General features: G+C 39.9%; 1 protein-coding gene across 5 annotated transcripts in view; it reads right to left on the bottom strand.

Annotated features, from left to right (window-relative positions):
- FRMD4B (FERM domain containing 4B) overlaps window positions 1-20,723 on the bottom strand; it is a 358,795-nt gene that overhangs the window by 67,108 nt on the left and 270,964 nt on the right. For all 5 annotated transcript variants that reach the window (XM_070360591.1, XM_070360589.1, XM_005890968.3 and 2 more), the window contains 2 exons: window positions 7,618-7,674; window positions 6,792-6,814 (listed from right to left, as the gene is read on the bottom strand). In XM_070360591.1, the coding sequence (XP_070216692.1) occupies window positions 6,792-6,814; window positions 7,618-7,674 (80 nt within the window). The remainder of the gene's footprint in view (window positions 1-6,791; window positions 6,815-7,617; window positions 7,675-20,723) is intronic.

Here is a 20,723-nt window from a genome sequence, read left to right as displayed (position 1 = left end):
AGAGAGTAGCATGGAAACACTATCATATATAAAATAGATGGCCAGTAGGAATTTGCTGTATGACTCAGGGAATTCAAACCAGGGGCTCTGTGACAACCTAGAGGGGTGGGATGGGGTGGGAGGTGGGACGGAGGTTCGGGAGTGGGGGGACATATGTATACCTATGGCTGATTCATGTTGATATATGGCAGAAACCAACACAATATTGTAAAACAATCATCCTTCAGTTAAAAACAAATAAATTTTTTAAAAGGGACCTTAGGTTCAATGGCTTGAACTGGCTCAAGGTCATGTCACTAGTAGATGAGGAAGGCTTGTCTCATTCAGCTCATGCCTGCCTGTCTGAATCCAGGGCCCAGAACTTTCCAGTGTCTCTTATAAAGGATGTAAAATGACTGTGGCTAAGTAGTAAAAGACAGGAAACTTAGTCTGCCTCCACCACAGCCCTTAGTGGTCCAGTGCCTTGTATATTGTTAGGTATTCGGTGTTTAATCTATTGAATACAAGGGTGAATAGGGTCCAGCAATGAGAAAAAGACCAAGCATTCCAAGGTCAGTGCTGATGGAGTGCTCATTTCCTGCCTTCTCACTCTTAAGTTATCTCCTCAAGTGACTAATATTAGGCTTGGGGCCGCTCCACTGATAACACCGCTTACCAGAGAGTCCACTGCCTGCTGCCCGCACTGCCTTCCATCAGGGACAGCAAGGATCTGTGGAGGGCTCCCGATACACGTGTAAGTCAGAATGGTACTCTGCGATGGTAGGGGAGACCTGGGGACCGTAAGTCTGGTCCTGTCAACCTGAACTGTCATGGGTATGTCACTTGTTAGTTCATCATGCGTGAAATGAGGGTCCCAATGCATAATATGGGGGCAGCCCTAATACTCTATCTGCAGAGCAGATGAAAAAGCACCCACTGTATGGGATGGATGATTCTTTCCAAATTCAGGGCTCTTCAGAAAAAGCAAGTTCAGAATTTGATGAATGTTTACCTTAAGAGCTATTGGAATTAAAATTGAGAGATGTAAGAATCTGACAGGCAGTACAAAGAAAAGGAACTGCTTATCTTTTAAAAGCATTTTAATACTGAGCTTTCACCAAATAAACAAGCCCCCACTTCACAAAGTGAAGTGCACAGAACACTGGTCTGGGTAAGGCTCGAACATCAGGGACAAGAAAGTGTGGGAAACACTGTTTATGTGTTTTCTTCTGGGAGATCTGCCATGCACAGGAGTGGATTTGAAACTGATCAAAAAGAACTTAAACTCTGTTGAGTTTTTTTTCAATTTATCTATTTTTAATTGAAGCATAATTGCTTCATAGTATTTGTTGGTTTCTGCTTTTAACAATATAGTTCCCAGGCTTATTTGTCTGCAGCTCCCTACTTGTTATCTTGTGTGTTTATTCAATGTAACAACTCAACATCTGGAGAAGTCATGGGGAAATGTTAAACCATAATTGAGTAATATAAATATTACCCACACAAAGTGTCTTAATCTCAGTTGTAAAGTGGGAATAATATTCCACCAATATCATGAGTAGAGATGACGATTAACGAGTTACTGTTTGTAAAACACGTAAAACAGCCTGACACATAGAAGTACTAACCAATCATTAAAACTATATATTAATGTGCTGAACTGATTGATAAAAGAACTATGTTTAAATCAAGCCTTAAAATAGCCATAACACCAAGAGAAAGAAAAGTCATTTCTTACTAGGTTTTTCACAAAAGCTCTTTGCTGATTCATTAAAGTTCTGGTGTGAAATCAGACAGAAACATTAAATTTTTGTCAAGTCAGCCTTCTTTATTCTGTCAGCACGGAAGGTAATGATTCTTACAAGTTTAAGTTTGTGTTAGAATACTAAACAGGAGACTCCTGACAAAGGTCAAGAGCATCAGGCACGGAGTCCTAACTGGGCCACTCCTGCCATGTGGCCTGGACAGTCCACTACTTACTCTCTCCACAGCTAAGTTTTCCTCTCTGTAAAATGGGGATACCACTAATGCCTGTCATCACAGGATTGGTGGGAAGGTTCAGTGGACTAACACTAATAGCAACAGTAAAGCCGAACAACAGAGACAAAGCAACTGAGTTCCAGATTCCAGCGAAGTTAGTTATCCACAGTATTACAGCAAGTACCTGGGCCTGGATTTGAACCCAAGCAATTAAATTCCAAAGCTCCTCTTCACGTCTGCCTCCCATTGATATAAGGACATACTCAACATAGCACCTAGCCCATGGGAGCTGCTTTTTTTTTTTAAACATCGTCACTGATTTTAAAGGTCCCAGAAATGGAATGATATTTTAGAGCTTTAAGTGCTCTAGAGGTAACAAGTAGGAGGACAAGTTCTTTAAAAGCCTTTGATTTCTTTTTTCCCCTCCCTTCATTAACTCCTCTCAAGGCATCTAGAGAAGTTCCTTTCCCATGGGAAACAGCTGCTATTTTTGTAGCACAGCTGTAAATTGTGCATTATTCCTACCCATTTGAAGCTAGGTGACAATATGCTATCATTCTGACCCAGCACTGAAATGAAATTGTAGTCACTTTTTCTTATAAGCAGAAGTGCCCTAGTCACACAGTTTCTTGGTAATTTCCACCTTTCGGGATCTTAAAAAAAGAAAAGAAAAGAAATGCCTTGCTTTTACAAAGTCGTTTGCAGCTGGCTCAGTGATAAAACCTCGCCGTGTCAGCTTTCAGGAATCCTGTTTGTCTGTGTTGTGTTACCCAAGTAGCTTGTTATCTTTGCAGCTTAAGGGCTGACTTGGAAATTCAGGCTGTCAACTATTTAAAGAAAATGGAAGTCCTCACGCCACTATTTTAATTAACTTTCCAGAGAGCAAGGTTTGGTTATGATAGTGTTAACTGAAAATACTCTGAAGGAAAGAGGGCAGAAACAAAATGAGAAGGAGGATTGTTGTTTTAAAAGGCATTCTAGGAAGAAGAATTTGAACATAGCCATGATGGCGAAACAGTATAGGGTATGTAAAGAAAAGAGAAGAGAGTCGGGAACAAATATTAAGGAGTATGAATGGTAGAGCGTGGCTAGTTAAAATGTATTAATGCAGATTATATGGGGCCTTGAATGCCAGGTTAGGGTTTTGGAAGGTGGATGTCTATGCAATGGGAGATAAGAGATGTGTGGAAGTCAACAACGATCACATTTATGTCTTAAGAAGATAACAGGGGGTTATGTGTGGGTATTATGTGGTACACAATGGAATCGGAACAGATCCAGGAACTCACTGACTATTTGAGTGAGTTTGGCCTAAAATTTCCATCCATTAATTTGTTAAATGGTGATGATAAAACTGGTAGGAACTGAATGAAATCAGGCATGGACTATTAAAATAATGTTACAGAAAGCAGTCAAACAATCAACACACACATGCATACTTTTACAGTCAGGCTGACTGGAGGAGACTGACGGCTGAGAAAGCCGGCGTTCTGATAGAAGGAAAGAAGGGAGCTGTCTGAGGTGGAGGAGAAAGGTGGGAGGGAAAAGGGAAAATCCTGAGAGATGATTCAAGAGAGAAAGGAGCTTATACAAGGGGAGGCAGTGGGGGAGTTGGTCTGGGGGCTGGGATGCTGGCGGGTTCAGCTTTAGAAATGCTAAATATGAGAAAGAATGAGATATTTACAAGGAGTGGGTGGCCCAGAGCAGCCTCAAGAATTAGGTGTTCAATCAGTGTTTTAATTGAAAATGCCACATGGCTCTACTCCAGGAGGGTAGTACTTGAGGATCTTTATTGATCCATAATTAAACCTCAGTGAGCAAACTCAGTGAAGTTCTAAAAGCCATGGCATGTAAGCCAAGAGAGATGTGGAGTTCAGAACTGTCACTGAGGGAGCTCTGGATAGAAAAACAGATTCTCTGGAAGGAATCAAGGAAGTATCAGGTGTGTATAAGTTCCCTTTCAGCACTTCATACTTTACCTCCTTTGAGGAATTTGCCTTTGCTTGTTCCCACTGGAGAAACATCACTTAGAAAAATAATCAAAGATAACTCCAATCCCAATTACACAAAGATGTTCATCAAAGTATTATTTATATCAGCAAAAAATGGGAAGCAATTCATATTTAAGACAACAGAGGAGTGGTAGATTATGTCCATCAATTTGATGGAATATGAAAGCGGCGACTGGAGGAACCATTCTAAGCACTTTACATATATTAATTCAATCAGTCATCATAGCAATTCTATGGGGTATACACTAATAAAAGCCCTATTTCACAGATGAGGAAACTGAGGCTTGGTAAATTTAAATAACTTGCTCAAGATTGCACAGGTAATAACGGGCAGACCTGGGACTTCAGTGAGTCTGTCTGGTTCTAATGTCTTCACTCTAAACAGTATATAACATTGCCACAAAGGCTACTTTTTATTTTTGCCTGATTTTCCTAAATTAGTTTTATAACAAAACTTTGGAGGAAAAATATACCTTCTCCATTCAGGGGAGGAGGAGATCAAATAGGGAAGGAGTGGTGGCAATGAGCAAAAATTCTGCTTCTTTATATACCCAATGACAAAAGCTCATATTTCCTATTCTTTCAATCTCATCAGCAGTAACTAATGCTCGTACAACAAACTATAATCTACAAAGTCCTTGAATCCATTCATAGCGCCAAAACTACCCAGCCAAGTCTCATTTTCCTTAGTCCCAATTTACAGATGAGGAAATGGAGGCTGAGAATGAGCACAGGGCTCATTCAATTTCACGGTGCTGGTTTCATGATTCCCAGTTCCAAGCTCCTTCTACTACTCAGCATGGTTTAGACAATTTCAAGACACTGTCCACCATTTCTTTAGTAATCACTCAGGAAAGCACCAGGAACACACTGAAATTAAGGAAAACGATTAACTTGGGTTTGGCCAGACTAACTCTCCAAACTTGACATCTTAGGGCTAAAAGGTCTGGGCTACCCAAGTACAGTTCTTTTTAAGACTTCTTCTGCCTCAGGCAAGCCATTTTCCCTAAAGGAGGTTTGCGGAATCAATCTTTTTCTCTTTCATTCTTTCCCCTGCCATGTGATTACAGCTTCTTCATACCTGTGTAGGTCCCAAAAAGCTCTTCAGAGGTTGCCAAGAGATGGGACAGGATGATGATAATGAAGAGGGAAATAATGATACTTTAATAGCTAATAATAACAGCCAAAGTGTATAGAGAGCTTGCTGCATGCCAGATACCGCTCTGGGCAATGTTTCCATACAGTTAATCTCACAACAGACCTGTGAAGGAGGTGCCATTATCTTGATGGGGAAATGAGGCTCAGAGGGTGTCCATCACATGCTTGACCAGGAGAAAGTGGGGGAGGAAGGGTTAGCAGTGCACAGACAGTGGAGTCTGAGTTGTTGGCCCTGAAAGCCTTCATTTATAAATCAACTTCAGACTCAGCCCCTAGCGAAGGAATTCCTTGCATATCTGATCTTCCTAGGAAATATGGCTCCTCCAGGGAAGACAAGAGTGGAGAACACGGCTGCTCTTGATGTTAACGACCTAGAGACTAATTTATCTTCTTTTTAATGCCTTGACATTTTCTTTTAATTAGAAAAAATTATCAAAGAAGCTATCAGGGAAGATTTGTTGGAGAAGGAATAGGCTACCCACTCCAGTATTCTTGGCCTTCCCTTGTGGCTCAGCTGGTAAAGAATTCACTTGCAATGCAGAACTTGGTTCAATCCCTGGGTTGGGAAGATCCCCTGGAGAAGGGAAAGGCTACCCAGTCCAGTATTTTGGCCTGGAGAACTCCACGGACTATACAGAGTCGGACTTGACTGAGTGACTTGCACTTTCAGTAATTTTTATGATTCCTTCAAAGCTTATTCACTAACCTAAAATTTTTTTTTAATCACAGAACAGAGCTGAAAAGAGAATGCGGTGAGTGGATCGTGGCATGTTAAGTGGATGCCTCAGTCATTCTACCAAATTAAATGGGCAGATGTGGAAAGTGCACGAGTTTCTGAAGTGAAGCATGACTCTGAGACTGCAAGTTTTCAAGCCTGGAAGGCATGATCTGGTTATCAGTCTGTTAAGGAGCACACTAGTCAAAGACTTGGCGGGGAATGAATACTAGTTGATCTGTAAATAATCTACTGGTAAAGTTTACCCGGAGTGGAACATTAACACGGTAGAGGCGAGGCTTTCAGCCAGTCGTCAGCCTGTGAGCTGTTTCGAATCAGAGGCCTGGCCTCCACCTTTAACCCTTTCTACTACTCCAAGGGCAACTATTGCATGAAAAGAACAGACTGGAGATGACAGAGGAGGGTGAATTCAAATATAAACACTCTCTGATGATTTGGCCAGTTAGGCAGTTAGGACCAGTAAGTGTCTCGGTGGCAACAATACAACTGTTAGGTCAAGTGTATGAAGGATGAGGCCCCTTCAGGGCAGCTGCAAAAAGAAAGCCCCTATTAATCCCTTAACTAAGCAGCTGATGGATTTAATCTTTTTGTGCTTATAGTATATCTCTTCAAACACAGGATTAGTATAAGTTTAAAAAATCAGAATGGGTTACCCAAGCTTTTTATAGATTTTTTCATTTGCTAACAGATGACAGAAAATAGAACTTTGGAGCATTTCTGAGAACAAGTTCTGTCACTCCAGCTTGGAAAGCTTCATTGCCTGGATTCATTCACAAAAGAATAGGTTTCTATTTGAAGAGGAAAGAGACCTCCGTCTCTCGCCTAGGGATCTACTTTCTTTTGATTTTGCATCCATTGTTATTTAAAATAGCATTAAAAGATTCAGTGAGTTATTCTGCATAGTTATATCAGAAAAGGAACCATACCTGGTGTAATCCCCTTTGGCTTCCTAAAAAAAAAAAAAGATGATCAGTTTGTACTGATGTTAATCAAGCTAAAAGAATTTTTACTCTTGATCATTCTCTACTCTTAAAATGCCCGAGTTTTGTTTCGATTTTTTTTTTTTCCACAAGGAACATTTTCCCTATCTACCACACTGGAGAAAAATGTGGCATTTAGGACATTGCTATTACTCATTAATTCTTCTTGTTTTTAACAGACAAGACAAATCTATCTGAAAACACATAAATGATTATTTCTCCTTTTAAGTTTCGAAGATCACGTGATAAATGCTTGTCTACCAGAGCAGCACACTTTTTAGTCTGGATGCAGACCTTTTAAATCATTACACAGATAAACCAACACATGCCATTTACTTTCTTTTTTTAAACCAGCATAGAACCCACTGTTTTTCTACTTTGCATGGCTTTAAGAATTAAAGGGCTCTTTAACTCAACCTCAAGAAAAAGTATACAAAAGTTACTAAATTTAAATGCAGATTACAGCTGTTGTGACAACTGCCACCTCCCAAATTCAAGTCACCCAGAGCTCTTTGCCAGGAATATGGTCTTAACGCTCCTTCCTCAGTGAAGTCTAAATTTCATTTTCTTCTGAGACACACAATGCCACATTCTCCCTCATCATTTAAACCACACGAAAACAGAAAACGGTGGCTCACATCTTATTCTGGCAAACAACCAGGCGACTTTAGAACATCAGCTACTGGCCCATGCAAAAGTCTCCGAATTTCAGGCAGTTCACAAAACCCAATACACAAAACAAGCAAGTAAAAAGCGGTTTGTCAGTTCTTACCTGTAGAATGAGTGCCGCTAACCTGAAGATAGTTTCGCTGTCTACTTCGATTTGCCCCTGTCGGAGGAAAAGGAAAGCATCACTGAATACAGGCTGCCCTAGGTCGTAGCAAATGGCTGTGGAGTTTGGGAAGCTGTCACAGCTTGGCACCTCCAGTTTACGATCAAATGCAGATCATACCATTCCGGAGGAAAGGGAGGGGGGGCGTGGAGAGACACATCCAGGGTTAAGGGGAAGCCACAGCGTGTGTGTGTGTGTGTGTGTGTGTGTGTAAAAGAGAGAGTGTGCGCTTTAATTAGCTGTGGGAAATTGTGTTTTGAGAGCAGTATTCTGGAAGGAACACACATGACTGAAAATTCAGACAGACTCTAAATGCATGAATAATTTTTATCTAAGTTCATTTTTACGCTCCGATTTTCTTAGTTTGTTTAGTGTTTTCCTGCATCATAGCAATTATTTTGGTATACATACACAATGCAAATATTATAAAAAATGTAAGTTCCACTTCTGTGTCAATGAGACTCTTGAATTAATATTTATAGTTTTATAGAGAAAATGTAAAGCCTTAAGAACCAGTTACAGCAAATGCTTAAAAGGCCAAAATTCTGTTGCTTTATATTGAAGTTTGATGAATCCTAATTTATCCTTTTTCCAGTATTTTATTTTTTAAGATCCCAAAGAAGAATAGGAGTTTGAGGCTGTAATTAACAGGAATACTTACTCAGGAAGGGATACACAAGTGTGTGTGGTGGGGTGGCGGGGGGAGCAAGGGATGGGGGACTGCCTCTATCAATAATACTCACATATACCTTCGTTTATTTTGTTAAATGTGATGACATAAGTAAATACCATTATTGCATTGTATGATAAATTCAACACTGAGTAGTAGACTAGGGTCATTATTTAAAAAACAATTTTTGGGGGTAAGATGCTAGCTTATAAGCATTACCACATGCTAAAACAATTCCATATAACCCTCTCCTTGTGTAAATCCTGTATAATTAGTACTCAGACTGCATAGTGTTTAAGAACACAGGTCTGCAAATTGCCCTGCACATTTTCTTTCTCCTTTCTACCTGTTGAATCTGGGCTGAAGAGTTTTGTAATTACACCAAGTGTATCAGTGGTAAGTAATTTAGTAGTTTTAAAGTAAATGCACATTAGGTAGGTTTATAGGAGCAGTTAGCTCAGTGAGAATTTCTGGAAGGTTTATGCTTCTCTCTCAAGTTTCCAAATGACTTGACTGGGCTTCAAAAAAAAAAAAAAAAAAAAAAACCCAAAAAACAAAAACTAGTAACAACAATTCTTTTAGAACTCATAAAATTAAAATATACAACCCCCAAATCAGGGATGTTACAATGTCAACAGTGATAATTATCTGTGTTTCCCTTTTATTACAGAATGAAAACAAATTAACTTCATTTTCCAACATCTAAGTATTCCTTCTGAAACCTGAGGCAGAGGATCTGCTTCAAAGTTTTTTGCTTCAAAAGCTGACAGGCCCAGAGCCTTGGAATTCAAAGCTTGCCTATAATCTCTAGAAACAGATTATAAAATCAAAGAAGCCAGGTTGATTGCAGAAATCAATTGCCCTCTGTCTTTCAGGCAAGAGACAGTGGTTTTCTAATCTGGTGAAAGATGATGAAGCAGTTAATCCAACAGGTGAGGAAGGCGCTGATCAACATTTAAATTTTAGAAAGGCTGAATCCCTTCTCTTCAAAGAAAAAGAAACTCATGCAGAGGGAGGAGAGCTTGGTGGGAGGGGGGCGGGGGGGGAGGGGGGCTAAAAAACATCTTTGAGTTTGAAATTAGACCTGACCTCGTTAAGTTAAATTTGTCTTAAAATTGGAGAGATCAAGTGTGTTAGTTCAAATATTAAAAAAAAAAAAAAAACTAAACTAAAGATGAATAAAATCTACTGAAAATTACTGCCAACTCCTCTGCCACCCTGTGACCCCTCTGCTTCATCAGAATCTTAGATGAGTCATTTGAACAGTATTTTACACACCAACTTTTCAATTTAGTAAATGGAAGTCCAGCAGATAAAAAGACCTCAAACAGATACTTTTAAGGAAGCTGCCAAATATTTCTCTAACTTAGAAGAGTCATTAAATATTAAAAATGCTGAAATGAGGAGCTGAGGTATGAAAAGTACCAGGCTGGGACAGCTCTAGAGGAATAGGGAAGCAAATACGAACCTCACCTGTGGATTTTTTCACCTACAGTTCAGTTCAGTTCAGTCGCTCAGTCGTCTCCAACTCTTTGTGACCCCATGGACTGCAGCACACCAGGCCTCCCTGTCCATCACCAACTCCAAGAGTTTACCCAAACTCATGTCCATTGAGTCAGTGATGCCATCCAACCATCTCATCCTCTGTCGTCCCCTTCTCCTCCCACGTTCAATCTTTCTCAGCATCAGGGTCTTTTGCAATAAGTCAGCTCTTTGCATGAGGTGGCCAAAGTATTGGAGTTTCAGCTTCAACATCAGTCCTTCCAATGAACACTCAGGACTGATCTCCTTTAGGATGGACTGGTTGGAGCTCCTTGCAGTCCAAGGGACTCTCAAGAATCTTTTTCAACACCACAGTTCAAAAGCATCAATTCTTTGGCACTCAGCTTTCTTTATAGCCCAACTCTCACATCCATACATGACTACTGGAAAAACCACAGCCTTGACGAGACGGAGCTTTGTTGGCAAAGTAATGTCTCTGCCTTTTAATATGCTGTCTAGGTTGGTCATAACTTTCCTTCTGTTAGGTAGGTAAAAATAGGAAAAAGGAGTCCAAAATGGTGGTGGCTAAAAGACAAGGAAGGGAAAAGCCCGCGAAAACAGAACAAAAGAAGGTCCGAGGACCCGAGTAAGGACCTCCGGTAAAACAAACAGCACTCCTGACTGGCCCAATTTACATAGGACAGGCCCAGGGAGACATAAACATATAGAGGAGCCAAAGCTAACTCTTTCTCTCTCTCTTTCTTTCTCTCTCTCTCTCTCTCTCTCTCTCGCGCGCGCGCTGATTTGTCTAAGAGCTATAACATGGTCCTTTTGAGACCTGAGAGCTATAACACGGTCTATCCAAGACCCGAAAGCTATGACACGCCGAGGGGGCTTTAATGTCCATCACTCCAAATCTTTGTTGTGACGAGACAAAGAGCCGAGGAACATACACTCGCATGACACTTCCAAGGAGTAAACGTCTTTTAATTTCATGGCTGTAATCACCATCTGCAGTGATTTTGGAGCCCCCAAAAATAAAGTCTGACACTGTTTCCCCATCTATTTGCCATGAAGTGACACGACCAGATGTCATGATCTTAGTTTCTGAATGTCGAGTTTTAAGCCAACTTTTTCACTCTCCTCTTTCACTTTCATCAAGAGGCTCTTTAGTTCTTCTTCACTTTCTGCCATAGGGTGATGTCACCTGCATATCTGAGGTTATTGATATTTCTCCCGGCAATCTTGATTTTAGCTTGTGTTTCATCCAGCCCAGCATTTCTCATGATGTACTCTGCATATAAGTTAAATATGCAGGGTGACAATATACAGCCTTGACATACTCCTTTTCCTATTTGGAACCAGTCTGTTGTTCCATGTCCAGTTCTAACTGTTGCTTCCTGACCTGCAAACAGATTTCTCAAGAGGCAGGTAAGGTGGTCTGGTATTCCCATCTCTTTTAGAATTTTCCACAGTTTGTTGTCATCCACACAGTCAAAGACTTTGGCATAGTCAATAAAGCAGAAATAGATGTTTTTCTGGAACCCTCTTGCCTTTTTGATGATCCAGCGGATGTTATCTCTGGTTCCTCTGCCTTTGCTAAAACCAGCTTGAACATCAGGAAGTTCATGGTTCACATATTGTTGAAGCCTTGGAGAATTTTGAGCATTACTTTAGTAGTGTGTGAGATGAGTGCAATCGTGCGGTAGCCTGAGCATTCTTTGGCATTGCCTTTCTTTGGGATTGGAATGAAAACTGATCTTTTCTAGTCCTCTGGCTACTGCTGAGGTTTCCAAATTTGCTGGCATATTGAGTGCAGCACTTTTACAGCATCATCTTTTAGGACTTGAAATAGCTCAATTGGAATTCTATCACCTCCACTAGCTTTGTTCGTAGTGATACTTCCTAAGGCCCACTTGACCTCACATTCCAGGATGTCTGGCTCTAGGTGAGTGATCACACCATCGTGATCATCTGGGTCGTGAAGATCTTTTTTGTACAGTTCTTCTGTGTATTCTTGCCACCTCTTCTTAATATCTTCTGCTTCTGTTAGGTCCATACCATTTTGAGCCCATCTTTGCATGAAATGTTCCCTGGGTATCTCTAATTTTCTTGAAGAGATCTCTAGTCTTTCCCATTCTATTGTTTTCCTCTATTTCTTTGCACTGATCATTGAGGAAGGCTTTCTTATCTCTCCTTGCTATTCTTTGGAGCTCTGCATTCAAATTGGGTATATCTTTCCTTTTCTCCTTTTCCTGTAGCTTCTCTTCTTTTCACAGCTATTTATAAGGCCTCCTTAGAGAGCCATTTAGCTTTTTTGCATTTCTTTTTCTTGGGGATGGTCTTGATCCCGCTCATTCCATAGTTCATCAGGCACTCTGTCTATCAGGTCTAGTCCCTTAAATCTATTTCCCACTTCCACTGTATAATCGTATTTAGGTCATATCTGAATGGTCTAGTGGTTTTCCCTACTTTCTTCAAATTAAGTCTGTTTGGCCGCCCCAGCCACCTACACAATGGCCCCAACACAATTGTGGTGGAGGAAGACACCAGGGGGATGCAGAGGTAGGGTCCTTGAAAAGTCTCATTCCAGGAGAGGACAATGCCTGGTTTGGCAAAGCTCCACATTCTTTTAAACATCTTAGCCCCCACCTCACCTTTTAGTTAACCACTGTCCTGGAAATCCAAGGCAACATATTTTATTTTAAGTTCCAGTACTGATTGTCAAGGTTATCTGACCTGTGTGTGGAGTTCATCCCAAACAATGGATGAACCAAGAATAATAGGATTTTGCCTGGTTCTCAGTGCTTTCATATGGTGAAACTTAATTAAGACTCATACAGAACTCTAGAATTTCATGCCTGAAGGGTAAAAGTTCTTTAGAAACTGCAGTCTGCTCTGGAGAGAACATTTCTTTCACTTACAACCATGGTAACAGCGGTAACATTATAGGTATTGGGCAAGCTAACACTTGAGAAAGGGATCACCTCAAACACAGGGGTAATGGGATCCTTCAGTGGGTTTCCATGACTGTCAAGGATAAACAAAGAGAAGTGGAGGCGTGAGTCAAATGATGTAGCTGAATGCACAGAGGTAACATGAAACTGTACCAAGTGCTGGGGCTTCATTCCCATTGCTAATTTAACTGGATTATGGATTCCATCACTAGGGCACTGGGTTCAGGCTCCACTTTGGACATCCTATCCTTGTCTTTGGCTTGTTAGCCCAGTTGATCAAGACATCATACTAATGAGGTGAACTCTAGGTTTTGATTCCCAAGTAGGTGAACAGGATAAAAGAAAGTTTTAGAACTTGCAAGAGAACTTAGTGAAAACATGACTCCTGTGATTTTACATCCTCAGTGATGGGACTGAGGAACAGGAACGAGAAGCGTACTACTCAATCGCCCAGCAGATGTTGACTCTGCTCTACCATGCGTTAGTTAACTGAATTAGCTGTGACTCCAGTGCAAATCTCACCAGGAATCTTCTAAAAGCATGCTTCCGGTAAAAATGCAATCAGATGAGGCCAGAAAAATGACTCTAATGCCACTTATTCTGTTGGTAGGACAGCATGTCACCATCAAACACACATATTGACAGTAGAATGGGAAAGCTATTTCTGAAGACCCATTCTGCATTTTCTGTATTGATACAGTCCTCCACGGAAACTTATTCTGAAGTATAGCAGTGAACATTAATAATCTGGTCACAGACATTAGGATTGAGAACTACTTGATAAAATGTTGAGAAATCCCAGTTTGTTTCCAAGTCTATTACTTTAGGGTTAAATATACAAAAAAAAAAAATTTAACTTGTAGAACATTAACAAATAAATGTAGAAGAAATGAAAGAGATAAAAAATTACTGTTTGCAACAATTAGTATTGATGTACTGATTCATGCAGTATTGATGCAGGTAATAAACTTCAATAAATAAAAATAACGATTGGTTTTTTTATATATATTGCTATATATATTATATATAGATATATATTCAAATGCTATTCATTTGGTATATATTCAAATGCTAAGAAAACCAAGTAAAACTAATTTTATAATAAAATCTAAAAAAAAAAAAGTTGGGTGAAAATTAGAAGAGAAACAGGTCAGAATATTTACATAATCACAAAGGGTTACTCTACAGCGGAAAATTAATTACAAAGGAGAAAACAGTAATTCCTCAATGGTGAAACCTGACAAGTACTATCCTACCCAAGGGATGAGATATCACCAGTAATTAGGAAAACCAGCCTCATGTGCCTTCTGATGATATGTACTGAGAAAAATGTGTGTGTGTGTGTGTGTGTGTGTGTGTTAGTCGCTCAGTTGTATCTAACTCTTTGCAATCCCATGGACTGTAGCCCACCAGGCTCCTCTGTCCAAGGAATTCTCTAAGCAAGAATACTAGAGTAGGTAGCCATTTCCTTCTCCAGGGGATCTTTCGGACCCCAGGATTGAACCCAGGTATTCTGCACTGAAGGCAGATTCTTTACTACCTGAGCCACCAGGGAAGCCCTGAAAAGGACATAACTTCATCTATGTATAGTGCTGTGCTAGTACATGTAAATGTTTCACAACCAGAAATGGGGAAGGGAGTACAAGAACTGATTTGTAGAATTTGTTGATTTCCATGAAATCAACATGTAAACATTCCCACCATAGTGGATTTCAAGCTGTCATTATGGTATTACAGAACACAGCGTTGGGAAGTTATGTGAGAATTGGCTCTCATAGCTGGTACTGACTGACTCCAGCATACTGCTGGGTAGTATTCCTGCCAAAAATACATCACTAGATCTAATTATGAGGAACCTTGAGACAAACATCTGGCCCATACTCTTCAAAAATGTCAGTGTGGTAAATGCCAAAGAAAGGCTGACAAACTATTTGCAAGCAAAGAAGGTTAAAGAGTTCTAACGACTAAATGCTGTGTATTACATCAAATGCTTGATCCCTCTGGATCAAGAGGGAAAGCTGTTATAAAGGTTCTATTGATATAAAACTGAACTGTATGTTAGGCAACATATAGGTTCAAGGTTAAGTGTTTTGAATGTGATCACTGACATATGGTTCTATGAGATGTTCTTGATCCCAAGAAATACACTGCGAAATATTTACGGGTAAATAATGTAACTTACTCACAAATGATTCAGGAAAAAAAATGAAATACATTTGGAGGTGTGTGGGGGGAGAGAGAGAAACAGTACAAATGTGGAAAATGTCAACAATTGGTGAATTTGGCTTGGCAAATATACTGGCATTTCTTGTGCTATTTGTGGAACTCTTCTGTAAGTTTGAAATTATTTCGAAATACAAAGCTTGTTAAAAAAATGGATGTATTTTCCTGGAGTGTTGGATATCTATTTGTTTTGACTTCCTCTCCCTTCCACCCCGACTTCCCCCTGCCCCCACTTTCAGATCATCCCATTCTTTTGGAGAACTGCTTCCTCACTGGATCTAATGGAAATACAATCATCCTTCTGTGGGCAAGAGATGGAGGATGGTTCAAAGACTTCTCCCTAGGGATTTTCCAAATGAGAACTAAGGGATCTCTCTGGTGATGAATGACAATGGGAAGATGTGAACCAGAGACAATCAGTGACCGTAGATGGACAGAAAGGTGCGTCTTAATATTGGTAGTCGACTGTATCCACTGCTAGGCTGGGCCAGACTTCAAAGTCTGGTTAAAGTTCAAAACCTGTAAAGAATGATACCTTGTTTGCTACCTACATGCTCTTACCTTGGTTTACTAGTAAGCCTGCAAACAGTGAGATGAACTAGTGGGATAAGGATACAAATGAATGAGTTGGTACTAGAGGATCCTGGGAGCCTCTCTAATACCTTCTGTGGACATGTCTACATGGAGGGAGGATTCTGCCAGGCAAGAGAAGCCAGAGCAACTGGCTGACTACTTTTGTATACAATCAGGCAGGGAAGGGTCCACATCAACACTTAATACCTACCTACCATCTAACAAGACAGTTCTCGCTAGGCCATAAAAACATACTTTCCTGGTGAATGGTGATAGGAAATAAAATTTCCTATTTTCTAGGAGTTATCATGCCCCTAAAGGGCCAGGCCATGAATACCACACTTGCACTCCCTCCTCCCCATGTGTAAATAAGCCAGTACTTTCTCCTTTTTCATCCAAGCTAGTTGTGAGAGGCAATGTCCACGGAGGATGGTCTCAGTGAATATTGTCTCCATTCGTTCTTTCAGATTGACCTCAGTACAACTAACATTTTGAGTTAGATAATTTCTTCATGGGGGTAGGTGGTCTGTCCTGTACATTGTAGAGTATTAAGCATCGCTCCCAGCCTCTGCTCACTAGATTCCAGTAGCAGCCTCCCCAAGTTGTGACAACCAAAAATGTCTCCAGAGTTGCCAAAGGGTTCCTTTGGGAACACAAATTGAGAACCATTGCTCTAGATTTGCTAAGTTTATTCCTAAATTAAGCTAGAAACATCAGAAACCCACAAACCAGAACCAGAAGGATTTCCCCAGGTAAAACTCTTTTTCCTTTTTAAACTGTGTTCCAGCACCACTCTTCCGGCTTATGATGAGAAGCAAAGTAAGAAATAAGCCTCAGAAACTCATTATTTTAATAACTTTAGGTATGTTATTCAGGACATGGTTCATTACACCATATAATATCCCTTTACGAGGACCCATGGGTGCAGTTTCTGATTCTTAGGACCAGTGATAACTACGTTCTTCTCAGCAGCTGCTTTGTTTTTAACCTTAATGACCATTGTGCATTATGTAAGTGATTGTAACACCCTCGAGCGTTGGCTCTTAAGGGAAAATGGATTTCAAATTTGTAGCTAAATGCTTTATACTCCCCATGTTGAATGTTTTCTACTAACCTTAACTTGGCAGCATCTAATTATTTCCACCTTTGTTTTCTCACAAATAATTCTTATTTCATCACTTAACACATTTTAGAGTATTTTTTCCCCTTTTTATTGAAGTATATATGGTAAAATGCACAACTCTGTGCAGCTTGATGAATTTTGATGTGTGTATATACTCACATAACCATCACCTGGATCAAGATATCAAACATGCTTACTAATTTTTTCACCTTAGGGAAATGTATATATATTTTATAAACCACATCAAATTAAAAACCTGATTTTGTTAATTAGAAAGGTGCAAAATAATACTGCAAAATTGTTTCAGCTTGTAAATTTTTTGATTACTAACCAACTTCAGGATTTCCCTTGCAATTGCCTATTATTTACTATTGCCTATCTGTGAAATGACCCTTTTTTTCACTTAGCTATTTTAGAATTTATTTTTACAACTTGAGCTACCAATATTAATGCTTTGTCTGGTCTATGGAGCAGAAATTGTGTCCATCAAGCTGTTCACCTCTGGCGTTCTCTCCTTCTCCTGTGAAGTCAGACTGGACTTGGGCCTCCCACACTGGAAGAATCTATGGGTCCTTGAGTATGTAATTTTTTTCTGAGATCCTCAGTTCCTCCTCTGTAAAATGGGGAGTGATAATATTGAAGTACTGAGTTGTCTGGAGCATGAAGTATAAATATAAAGCATTTATCATGAAGAGTAGCCCCTCAAGACTCTTAGTGTTGATCTCTCTGCACTGATGTTTACCGTGTTGCTTTTTACATGCTTATATATCGTTATATCTACGGCTCTCTACTTTGGTCTGGGACACTGCTCAATTTTCATGTAGTTCCATAACATTTCATCACTCTTCCTTTATACTGTGTCTCTGTATCTGAGAAAAGCTTTAACTTTTCATAATAATCTTTGACATTCTTTTCCACTTATGTTTTTAAAGAAATTTTAAAAATAATCTCATCAAGTTTTTAAAAAGAGTAATTTGTCTTCCTCTTTGGAACTATAACACATCTCTATTGAAATCGCTCTAAAGTGATCATAAAGTTTTATGATATAACATGAAGATCACCTACATCCTGTGTCAGGATTAATAATCAGTCTTTTACATTTTCTTATATAAATAGGCCACTTTTTTTTCATTCTATTAATCTGGTTATCCTTATATAGGATTATTATTATTTTTTTTAGTGTATTTAACTTATATTTAATTTCTTCACCAAAGCCAGTAATGCTAATAAAGTTTGGCTAATTTATTTTTATTTCCTAGACACGTAGTGAAATTGTTTGTAAATAATATTTTGGTTCAGTTCTTTGCAATGTATGGTGGTGTAACTGATGGTACTGCACTAAAGAAGACATTTTACTTAACACATCAAAATAGCACTTCTTCCAAACATTGCCGGTGGACCAACTTAAGTTAGTTCTGGACTAACTTTTTGGTAAGGTCCACTAAAGCGTACCACACACGCGCACTATGCTACAGTAAGTCTACTCCTAGGTACACACATAACAAATATGTTTACATATGTCCTCTAAAGAGCAGGTGCTAGGATCATTATGGCAGTTCTACTTGTGATAACCAAATACTGCAAGCTACCCAAAAGCCCATTTACATACATGTGAAAATGAAAGTCGCTCAGTCTTGTCCGACTCTTTGCAACCCCATGGGTATAAAGCCCATGGAATTCTCCAGGCCAGAATACTGGAGTGGGTAGCCATTCCCTTCTCCAAAGGATCTTCCCAACCCAGGGATTGAACCCAGGTCTCCCGCATTGCAGGCAGATTCTTGAGCAGCTGAGCCACCAGGGAAACCAATAAACTGTGGTATACTCATACTCTGATCTGCCATTCAGTGGGGAAAGTGAATAAACTGGCTGAAACTACACACAGCAACATGAATGAATCTCATAAATATAATTTGAGCAAAAGAAGCTATACGTTTAAAAGGTACAAACTGTAGGACTTCAGTTTTATAAAATACAAAATCAGCCCAAACTAATAAATGCTAATATAAGTCTTGGTAGTGGGGGAATTAATGACTGGAACAACATGTGGGAGACTTCTCACATATTGGTAATGTTTGTTTCCTTGACAGTGATGCCAGTCGCACGTATGTGTTCAATTTGTGAAAGTTCATTGAACTGCACCCTTGCATCCTATACACTTTCCGATGTGTACACTTTAATATAAAGAGAAGGGAAAAAAATGGAACTACCAATTTTCCCTCAGTCTTCCCCATTTTTCCCATTTTACTTAATGTCAGTTTGATCCTGAGTTGCTCAGGTCCAAGGTCTCCTTTGGGTACAGAGTTGGGAATTCAGTAACCTGTGCTACTGTGTGTGGTGACTGTGTTTCCACCTTCAAATGGAAGGTGGAAACCTTCCATTATCTTACTTATCTAACCTTACTTATCTTCTTTATTGTCTTTCTCCATATCCCCCATCACCTCTATCTAATAGGTTAAGATCCTAGGGCATGGGTTTTTATCTATTCTGGCCCTAGCTATATCTCCAGGACCCAGAACACTGCCTGGCAGACGGCAAGTACTCAGAACATTTGTAGAATATCAACTAGAAGAGTAGTGACGGAAAAAGTTGTGAGAGGGAGCATTTTTACCTTTCCTTTTTAAAAAAGGAAGGCTGTGTCCTGATTCACTCTGCAGTTGATTTGCCTTGATCTCCAGCTATCTGAACCATGAGAACAACCGAGTGCAGGTGTTTCCATGGGTGTGTATCACAGTTTCAAAGACATAAGCTGTAGGACCAAAGTATCTGGATGGACTGCTTCTCAGAAACTAGATCACAATGAAGATAGGAGCCAAGAAAAAAAAGTATGCAGGATGTGAATTAGTGCTGAGTTGTGGGAGGATAACAGAACTGAATATACGGGTATGGAAATGAGAAAAAAGGATATGGAAATGAGAATAAGTGAATCAGATCATCTTTTTCCACGGTGGAGCCCAGGTATGGTTTGTGAAATGCATGTTATTTTTTGGTGGATGGGTGGCATACATTTTTGTTCTTGGAATGAAGTTCCAAAGAGACCCTGGTTTCTAGATATCATTCTCCACTGAAAACAAAAGGGCTGATTCCAAGGCTATGGCAGTGGGAGCAGTTAGAGGATCAAAATGAATGAGAGAGGAGATTAAAATACACTGAGGGGGGGAAAAAGTCCCTAAGTTCATGCTGATACTTAAAAATATTTTAAAAGGTAGAGAGGAGAAGACAGGAAAATTAGTCTTTATATGACTGCTAATAAATATTGAAGGTGATAGAAACAGTGAATCACCACTTACAATCACTGTATATCATAGTACTAACCAGAGTACTCTTGAGAGTCCCTTGGACTCCAAGGAGATCAAACCAGTCAATCCTAAAGGAAATTAACCCTAAATATTTATTGGAGGGACTGTTGCTGAAGCTCTAATACTGTAGTCACCTAATGTGAAGAGCTGACTCATTAGAAAAGACAATGATGCTGGGAAAGACTGAAGGGAAAAGGAGAAGAGGGTGGCAGAGGATGAGATACTTAGACAGCATCACCGACTCAATGAGTAGGAATTTGAGCAAACTCCAGGAGATGGTGAAGGACAGAGGAGCCTGGAGTGCTTGCAGTCCATGGGGTCACAAAGAGTCAGACAGGTCTTAGGGGCTGAACAGTAACAACAACCAAAGAACTAACTGGCTTAGGCAAGAATACCCCTGGAGGCCAAGATTACTGTGTCAAAGACTGTTGGGAAACAGGATGGTCAAACAGCCTCAAAGTGCTGACTCCAGACAAGTTAGTACTTACAAAGGAGAAAAGACGAAGAGAAATCTGGCAGATATTAGCTGCACCGTGAGGCTTGCAAGTCTTAGTTCCCCAACAAGGGATTGAATCCAAGCCATGGCAGTGTAAGTGCTGAGTCCTAACCACTGGACAACCACGGAATTCCAGGCAGATACCACCTTAACCAAAAACAAAGCCTACTGCCACTGCAAGCCTCTTGTGAGACACACTGAGAAAGACACAACATCACTTAAGCAG

This window comes from Bos mutus, chromosome 22 (assembly GCF_027580195.1).
Source record: "Bos mutus isolate GX-2022 chromosome 22, NWIPB_WYAK_1.1, whole genome shotgun sequence".
In the NCBI taxonomy this organism is placed as follows: Eukaryota; Metazoa; Chordata; class Mammalia; order Artiodactyla; family Bovidae; genus Bos; species Bos mutus.
This window is presented reverse-complemented; position numbering and strand designations above follow the sequence as displayed.